Source organism: Microchirus variegatus (genome assembly GCF_963457635.1).
Source record: "Microchirus variegatus genome assembly, chromosome: 16".
NCBI classification, from domain to species: domain Eukaryota; kingdom Metazoa; phylum Chordata; class Actinopteri; order Pleuronectiformes; family Soleidae; genus Microchirus; species Microchirus variegatus.
Genome location: NC_139817.1, coordinates 25702857 through 25713014, shown reverse-complemented (window position 1 = coordinate 25713014; position 10158 = coordinate 25702857). Strand labels below are relative to the sequence as shown.

Below are 10158 nucleotides of genomic sequence, written 5' to 3'. Positions count from 1 at the left end.
AGCGGTTTAAAGACGGGAGGAGGATCTGTGTCGACGGACAAGGCAACCGACAGAAGCAGCCACACCACTTCCGGTGACATTTCAAAATACAAGCGCTCCCACACGGACAGTCGGAGCGTCACTTTCAAAATAAAAGCTTCAAAGGCGACTTATTTGGGTGCTTCCTGTTCAAAATAAAACAACGAGAATGTATTTTATGGATATCTAACACAAACATACAAACATATAAACCGTATTCTTATCTCTACTTTATTACTTACTCTATATTAAAGTGCACATTTTTACCATTTATTTATTTATTTTTACTCTTATCTTTACGTTTTTATTTATTTTTACTCTTATCTTTTTTTTTTACTTATTATGCCCTTCCACATTTCTGCACTTTAAATTATCGTTTTTTTTAATTGTTTTTTTTTTAAATCACAGACTGGAATATTAAAAAGACAATTTTTCTCTCTCAAATTTTAAATGTTCTTGTCAACGAAAACGATAACATCATCATCATCATCATCATCACACTTGACCTGACTTGTGTGTGTGTGGTTATTTGATGTTTTATTTTGATTTAATTTCAGCCATAATGTGAAACAGGCTGACACAGGTAAACACATGAGCTTCATTTATGAGTGTGTATCAGCACCTGCTGGTGAAACGTTGTAACTGCATGCAGTACTATACTTCAGTAGTTCCTAACTGGTAATGACGTGATGTGTGGGGCTTTTTCCATTATTCTACTCAACAAAGGTACAAATCTATATTATATTATATTATATTATATATTGTCACAGAGTCTCTTAGAAGCTTATGTTTCAGTCCTACTTCTCACATATGACCCACAGTTTTCATCACAATCAAGCCCTGTTTTATGGTATTGATAAACTTATAGGTTCAACCACACATTAAAAATGTAGTATTTCACATTATCTCTGCTCTAAAAATCATGACTCATTCTAAAACATACATGAGTTATTAACTTCTAAAACACTGTGGTTAGAGGTTTTACTGCAGGCTTTTAAAGACAGACAGTTAAAGACTATTTAAAGTGTAAACTGTCCAAACATCACAGTCCTTTAATTCCTTTCATCTCTGAGACAAAGAACAGACAGAACTGTGTGATGATCACCAGGAAAATGGTGCAGATATGAGTGTTAAGCCTTTAACATGGTGGTTCCATCATAGTTCCATCATGGTTCCATCGTGGTCTAACGGTCATCACTCTGGACTCTGAATACAGAAATCTGAGGAACCTGTTTTAAGCAAAGTGAGGAAAGAACTGTAGTAAGAACATATTAATGTGATTCAGGGTTTATCACTGATCGTGTTCAAAACACAGAAATTACAATTCAACCAAGACCTAACTTTCATGTGCTTTTAGTTAATTTATCAGGAAATATGTTTAAGTCTGAGTGACTGAGTATATTATATATAAATAACAGTACAGCATGGGAGCATGGGAGTCTCTGCACACTTCACACCAACACAATGGTGATTGTGTTCAAATAGATAAATGTCTGAGTGTCCATGTGCTGCTGGGTCTTAAAATAAAGTGAAATAAAGTGAAATAAAGTGAAATAAAGTGAGCTGTGTTTGCTCCATTGATCATGTACTGTATGAAGCTTCTTAAGCTTTTATTTCACTCACTTGCTAACTGTTTTCACAGCTCCATCAGTCGTGCACAAATCTGGTCAGGTTTATCTTGACCACTGGTCCGTTTCTCCGTCCTCTCAGACCCTCCAGGTAAACCTGAGGTTTGGCCACGTTGCTCGCTGCCTCCCTCTTGCTTTGACAGGCGGCGTCTTTGGGCGGCCACGTCTGACTGACGTTTTCACGTCGCATGTGGCTCAGATCAGTCTGTGCTGAGTGTGTCACTGTGGTCCGTAGATCAGCCTAGAACACCAAAGCACCAATGACTCATTACAATGACAACGTTCACCATCTTTCCTCCAGAATGTGTATTTTGTTGAAATTCTCTTCCCCACTCTCTTGGCTAAGCTCCGCCCCCAACAGAGTTTGTTTTCAGTGTGTATGTACAGCACCTGCCTCTGTGTGTATATACGTAAAGTGCTTTACAAATAAAAACACTTACAGACTAAAGCTTTGATAAAGTACAGATGGTATAAAATCTGGGATTTGGACTGATATCAGTGCTGTTTGCAGGTGTCAAATGTCATCAGGGAATTCTGCTGGAATGAACAGAACAATAATGCATTTCAGGGCTCAATGAATGGTCCTCACTGACTCCACCCACATCACTCCAGTGTTCTTCTTCTTGGCTCTCAGAACAGCTTTATGAACCACGTGATAACCACTGTTCTTACTTTTTAGCATTGTTTTTTCTCATAAAAAGTCCTCATTCACTGTGTTTCCTGGCAGTTTTGACTCCATATTATTGTTCCTTATTATTGTTTGGTGCTAAAAAGACCTCAAAGAGCTATTTCTAAAACTTCTTCTACTGTGAACTGGGACTCACCAATTTGATTGCTTTCCGTCGCAGCTCCCACTCGTTCCACTCGTAGGACTGAACCATGTTCCTCTGCACAGGGTGGATGTCAGTCTGTGTGCTGATCTCACACTTAGTGATGGACTTCACCAGTGAACGTTCTCCTGACTCCAACTGCAGAAGCAGCAGCACATTTGTTAATGTTAAGTGCATTACAAATAAAATCTACTATTATTATTATTATTATAGTCACAATTGGACAATTAATAGTTAAGTGCCCAGATATAATCTATCTATAAAGCAAGTTGCGTCTGTGTGTGTTTGTGTGTGTGTGTGTGTGTGTGTCTGTGACAGGCATATCTCTAAGACTTTGGATATGGGTTGAGCATGGACTGATGGTGTGAATCCTTGATTTTCACATTTTTTGGAGGAATTTTAATTTTCACTGATTTATCACGCTGCACCAGGCAGACAGAGGCTCATCAGCAGTAGCTGTGCTGTCTGGAGCAGGGAGGTGGGAGTGAAGAGGCTGTCCTCAGGGTGGGTGAGACATTTTCACACAGTTCACTACGCCAATACATAGTTCAATACGCCAGCACATATTTATTTTTGCATTAGCATGCTACTACTTTGCGGCTAACTTGGCGAACCTGTTTCCAAATGTAAGCTAACGAGGCTACGATTAGCATCAGCGTAGGGCTAACATAATACAAACCTCATTAGCGCACAACGCAAATGTTTTCATTTTTGGTTAGCATTAGCGTAATGCTAGTCAAAAATGAAGTGGGTTAGGGTTAGGACACATGAGTGTGTGCTTGGTCTTAGACAGTGAAGAGGACTCACCTCAGTGTACGGACTGAACTGTTGATGGAGTTTGAGCAGCTGAGTGAGTTCAGGGGAGAACTTGGCTCTTTCTGCCACCTCTGCTATGAAGTCATCTGGACGGGAGGCAAAGTTTAAGGCGGCTTCTTTGGAGCTAAAAACATAGTGTTTGTCTTTGTGCTTCAACACTCCAATGTGTGGATAACCTGCAAGAAGTAATGAGGCAAATTAAACAGGAACACAGGTAGATTCAGGTGTTTTTAACCAAGACACTTTGGTCTTTGGTTGTTCTTCACATAATTAAACCATGAATAATAAACATGATTCATAGTGAACACATTAGAACAGCACTGCATCTGGATGAAGGAGGTTCAGAGTTCACAACAAAGATCAGTATGACCTACTTCTTTGGCCTGAGTTTTAAAAGATGCTAGAAGAAGCTATTTTTAAACACTGTTAAAACAATGTTTTGATAATGAGGAGCAGTGCATCCACCGTTCCAGAGGGGGGAGCTGTGCTTCTGAGAGCTGGTGTGCTGAATATGTCACTTCCGGGTACTGGCCAATCACAAGACAGTTGGGAAGCCTCTACGCTGGCTGACCAATCACAAGACACTCTGTCTTCTGGGTGAGAGATTTATGTCTGAAATATCACGGCTGACGAACAGCGTCAGAAAAGAGGATTTCTATCGGCTCGTTTACAGCAACTAGGAGGTTTTTGAGCATTAAAAACAAGTTAATGTATGTAAGTAGACCTCCATAACTAACATATATGTGTAACAGGACCACTCTATGTGAGCTTTAATGTATTATAAGAGTACGTTACCTGGAAGCAGGAGGCCGTCTCTATTCACCAGAGTGTAAGCACACACTCCATCATACTGCAGCAACAGATCATTAAAACCATCTGTTGTTTCAGGCAGGAGCCATTCCTGTGTCTTCATCTCTGCTGGAACAACACGATCATCTGAAAGACAAAAAACACAATCTCTTTTCTTTGTCCAGTTCAGTTTTTCTGTGATACTATGATGACATTGTCCAACCTGAAGACTCCTTCATTCTCTGCTCATCAGTCTTCACGTCAGTCGCCTCCAGCAGCTCATCTAAATACGCCTCAGAGAAGATCTCCAGGTGAGAGGCCAGGAAGCTCTGCAGATGGTGTGAGATGTTTCTGAGGATGTTCAGCAGCTCCGCCTCATCCTGGAGTCCAGTCCACACCTTTGACAGAGCTTTGAACAGGGGCTGAAAACAACAAGAAGAATCAACTGAAGAAGAATCAAAACATAAGAAAACAGGTTCTCAGTTAAACCTTTAACTTTGAACCAGTCGTGACTGATATCACCTGTGTTTCAACCTTCATTTGCGATGATGTCAAAATGTGGAACTATTCTATAGACTATAGACGCAGACAGAGATTTAAAACTTTAGAGGTCAAAGCAGATGATGACCATGAGTGTGACTCACAAAGACCTGTGCAGTGGGAACAGCAGACTTTGACTTCACCCTCTCTGTCAGCAGCTTCATGTGAGTCCACAGCTCCGTCTGCAGCAGCTCCACATGTTTACTGCAAATACCACTGTCAGCCTGGAGGCAGGAAACAGAACATGTCTATATACTACAATGAAGCTTGATGGTATTAGGGCTGAATCGCTGTGGTCGTCTTGTTCTCAGTCACATGATCCTGATGAGGACATGAAATCTCATGAAAGCTGGAGAGATTTTCATGAAGTCAAACATGAATTCTGTTTATCGGCATCAGTTTGGCATTTTTACAGGGAGATGATTTTAAGCCAGACTGCATGTAAAGTAATGATTAGCATCACGCGCTAAATCTGCGTGTGATGCAGCGTCGTCTGTTACCTGTTTCAGAAAAAACCCCCTGATATATTGAGATATTCAATTAAAAATTAGAAAAATTAAAAAGGTATTTGTCCTCAGGCGCAGAACACTTACAGAACAGTTCAGAAATAGATAGATTTTTACATGGATTATGGAACAATCAATAACAGAACAGTAAATAACAGCATTTGTGATGCTGACTGAACTGTGTTTATTAGGGATGTGAATCTTTGGCTGTGGCTCACGATTCGATTCAAACGATTCTCGATTCAAAAACTGATTCAATGCAAATGATGACATCAAAACAATAGAGTTTGTCTAAGATAATGTGATAATGTGATCACACAAAGTTAACATTTATTCATTCAAAACAAATAAAAACTTACTGTATAAAAATAACTTACATAAATAAAAGCTTAGACGAGCTGCCTTTTTCTCCCAGAAGTTACAAAAATAAAGTGTACACAAATAACACAAACTGGTGTTTTGTGTTTTTTCTAAATAGAAACTTTTAAAATATAAAATAAAAAAAATTCAAAACTCGATTCTTTAAAGTTTATGAATCGATTCAGAATCGTGAATGATTAGAATAACTTAGATATAAATAGATTTGATTTTCCCCCATGCCTAGTGTTTATCTGCTGTTTTGATTTGAAAACATTGTTCAGCCCTAGTTTATATCAGTGTATAACTGTTTGTTTTATATTGCCTTAGAATAAGCATAATATCAGTACTTTAAGAGGCAGACATCTTTCTTACTGCTGTAGAAACATGGTGAGATAAGACTTCTGCCTCCTTAAAGTACATCAGTACTATCTTAAGACGAGGAGATAATAAGTGAAGCCACAGTGTTTACCACAGCTGCACAGACCACAGCTCACCAGTAGGGTTCTGAGGAAGGCTTGGTGCTGCCTGACGTTGTACAGAGCTTCTCTGAGCAGAACCATGGGTACGTCATGTTCTCCAGGCTCACGGTCAGGGTCTGTTAGCTTCTCCAGCACAGACGTATATTTCCACGACAAAGCCTGCGACACACTCAGCTTCTCTTCAATGCTTCTGCTGACCACTGGAAGAGCTTCACTGAGAAGGTCTGGCACTGCAGAGAAAGATTGAATAAGTATTAGAACAATGACAACATTGATATAGCATGATAAATGCAGCTTTGGTAGGCAGGCACAAACCTTGGGCCAAGAGGTAAAGTTTGGATTTGTGTGCTAATGATTGAGAGCTTTTGTTTAGCAGTTACAGTCGATCACAAACTGAATCACTTCCTTTTGGAATGGTGACTTCTGTTTCCTGTAGACCATTGTTCATGTATGTCAGGTATTTAACTTTCCTCCAGAGAGGAGACGTCTTAGAACGTGGTGCAAAGGAAACCTTGATAAACTCAGAACATTGGGACTCAACTCTGATGTTCCTTTGGAGACTCGGATTCTTTACTCAGATTTTTCTTTGGTAACTCAGAATCTTTAGTCGATAACTAAGACTTTTCTTTGGTAACTCAGAATCTTAAGTCGATAACTAAGACTTTTCTTTGGTAACTCAGAATCTTAAGTCCATAACTCAGACTCAGACTCAAACACTTGGAACCCGGGACTTGACTCAGATTTTTCTCTGCTGACTCAGACTCAAACACTCCTGCAGCCTGAACTCTCATTCAAAGCTGCTAACATGGCTGACTAAACCTGCTCAGTTAATACTATTACTATTACTAATGCTGCTTATATAACCACTACATGTGTTGTCAGTGTAACACTAATCATCTCATGTTAGGTATTTGCATGTATTTCTATCACATTAGTATGACGTGGTACTGTACTGAGATGATGGAGGTCCATCTGCTGTGCTTTGTTGAAGAGTCGTATCCCTGTTACGATCATGGTGAGTTCACTGAGCTGCTGCTCCTTCTCCTTCTTGAGGAGAACCATGAAGGATCCCAGTTCAGCTGGAGGGAAGACGCTGTGCAGAGCGGCTGGAGAAGACAGATCCACAGTCAGGAGAATGTAGAGTGAGAGTCAACACAAACATCAGGTTTCGCTCTGATTCAGACACAAGTGAATGAGCTTTAACACACTGCTGTTGTGTTAACAGTGAGTTAAAGTCAAATGAATCAAATCAAAGATTAAACAGAGCAGGAACAACAAAATCAGCTAAAGTTACAGACTGCAGCTTTAAGTTCAGAGGTGACTCAGCTGTGGTCGTTTCATTTACTCGCTGTATCATCAGTGTGAGTTGTTGTCCTTTATCTACACACTGCTGTATCTGTGTTTTTATATATTTATATATTTTTAAACCAGTGAAACCTGCAGCCTCCTGCACCGTGTGGACATGTGTGGGTGAACCCATTCCAGAGCAGAGCAGGGTGTAGCTGATGATTCTGTGGTAAAGACCATCCAGGTCTTCACCAGTGTTCACTCCACTGTCAGTGATGTCTCTGCTCACTGAGCTCAGCCTCGACAGCACCACCTGCTGGATTTCCTCAAGAAACTCACCTGCACACACACACACACACACACACACACACACACACACACACACACACACACACACACACACACACACACACACACACACACACACACACACACACAGTCAGGAAATAAAATTTTTGTAAAATACATGTTATTTTACAGCTCTTTGTTTCAAGAGGTAACATTTTTGTACGATTCATGTTTTATTATTTTCTCAATTGTGGTTTTTGCAGTAAAAATTATCACTTTTTACAAACTACTCAACACAAAATGAACCAAAACGATCACTTCTTAAATATTTAAGACGACCTTAAGCTCGTTGACCTTGAGACTTTGAGGACGTGCAGTTAGTCAGTGTTACAAAGACAGATTCATTGATAAGAAGACGTGTGTGTAGACCAGGGGTCACCAACGTGGTGCCCGCGGGCACCTGGTAGCCCTCGGGCAGCCAATATGGTGCCCGCGGGTTCACTTCACCTCAACTCACTTGCATGCATCCATATATTCACTCGGTAAAATATCATTGATATTGTTTATAAAAACTGATAATCGTTAGGAGTAAGCACTGGAATGAATGTGTATGCAAATGAATGCATAATATTAATCATTTGGTAAATGGTAAAAAAAAAAAATGGTGCATAAAATGTTTATATGGTAGCCCTCCATATTATTCTTTACCCTTCAGGTAGCTCTCAGTCTCAAAAAGGTTGGCGACCCCTGGTGTAGACTGTTAGATCTAAAACAGACAACATTAACACAACACAACTGTAGTGTTTGTTACTCACGTCGTGAAGTGTAGTTCATGTGAAAATACACCTGCATGTTGATGGTGTCCAGAGACGGACTGCACTTCTGCATGAGTTTATTCACACACATCTGTAACAAACACTGTGGCTTAGAAAAATGCTGCAGTTTACGTTGAAATTCACCTTTTGGATTTAATACATGACATTAACTGTTTGGCTGGTGGTGTTTTAGCATCCATAACACAGCATAATATAACATAATATAACATAATATAGCATAACATAGCATAATATAACATAATATAACATAATATAACATAATATAGCATAATATAACATAATATAGCATAATATAACATAATATAGCATAATATAACATAATATAACATTATTTCTTTCTAATTCCATATTCTTATCTTCACGTCACTTCATTATTTCTTCTTTGGTGTTTTTTAACGACAATACTGTTCTAATCTGAATGGAATCGTCATATTGTGATTTAAAAACCTTCTTATTGCTTCATTAGTAAATTAAACACTTCAAATTGATCACTTTCACTAAAGAAATAAGGAAATCAGTAAGATTATTATAAACCTTTATGGAATATAAGGTTTTAGGTCAAATTCTGTCAAAACTGAACACAATCTATGAAGTAAAAGTAAAAGTCACCTCTTGTAGTTTGTTGACGTCCTTTTTGCTCAGATTTCTGTCAACAACATTAAACTCGTTTCTTGGGTCCAAAACAACAGCTTTCACCTGGAAATTCAGTATAAAAACAAACTTGATGTTTTTCTTCCTAAAACTTCACAATAAAAGAACATGTTGATTCATATTGACATGTTCTTAACTAATTACTTTATACACTAATTACATTTATGAACATACTGTGGATCAGTTTTGAATGAATTGTTTGTTATGCAGCTAAAAACCAAAGCTAATCAATTATTACATAATAATGATCATTAGCACCTAGCATCTAGCTAACTAGCTTGATTAGCGGTCCACTGACCGTGAACGTCACCACAGCGTCAGTCACAGCTCGTCCTCTCTCCTCACACTCCTTCATTATCTCAGCGATCACGTGTTTAATCACGTTTTCTGCGTCAGTTCGAGACATTTGGACAAAAACAACAAAACTAAAGGACTCAGAGTCTTCAGTGTTTACAGCAGCAGCGCAGTGTTGACGGCTCGTTGTCACGGTAACGGGGATGACGTCACGTGACGTGACCGCTCAAAGCGCGCTTTAACCGGCTGTAGAAGCGTTTTTAAACATTTACACCTACTGACATAATAATAATAATAATAATAATAATACTCACACATGTTCACGTGATTATAAACATAAAATACGCACGTGCAGGACGGACACCTGTCGTGCTGCGTTCACGTACACGTAAAGAGTGGGACAAAAGGGTTCTATCAGATCAGATCACATGGAAGTTATTATTGTTATAGACAGGAAAACACGTCACATTTCCTTTATAAATAACAACTATTGATTAAGATATTTGTATATGTTTTATCTCGTGTACTTATTAAGCTTGTAGAGTATAAGCTATGCATGCAAAGTACGTGTGTTTTGTGGAATACAATCGTGTTTCCTTTTAAGTAAAATTACATTTTTTAATTGTAGTTTATTCAATGTTAATGTGGAAATACAACAAAAGTTGTGTGTTTTAAATGTTGTTGTCTTTTCCTTTAGACGAGCTAACCTGCTACTGATAAAAGTTATAAACGTCCCATTGACTCAATTGTGTTCGTTACGTGCACAGACGAGACGACCTAAACACAACAGAGCTAACAGCTAAGCTAACATTGAACACCAATGCTAACAAACAACA

At 38.8% G+C, this 10158-nt stretch overlaps 1 protein-coding gene across 1 annotated transcript; it reads right to left on the bottom strand.

Moving 5' to 3' along the window:
• Nucleotides 1–1665: 1665 nt before the first annotated feature.
• Nucleotides 1666–9383, bottom strand: cfap206 (cilia and flagella associated protein 206; the record flags this gene model as incomplete). The annotated part of the gene is made up of 12 exons (XM_083902414.1): nt 1666–1887; nt 2471–2614; nt 3284–3468; nt 4088–4228; nt 4305–4503; nt 4726–4845; nt 5982–6196; nt 6920–7072; nt 7404–7592; nt 8357–8447; nt 8987–9073; nt 9327–9383. The coding sequence occupies 12 exons, from the start codon at nt 9381–9383 to the stop codon at nt 1666–1668; spliced, it is 1803 nt and encodes a 600-aa protein (XP_083758540.1).
• Between the last annotated feature and the right edge of the window lie 775 nt (nt 9384–10158).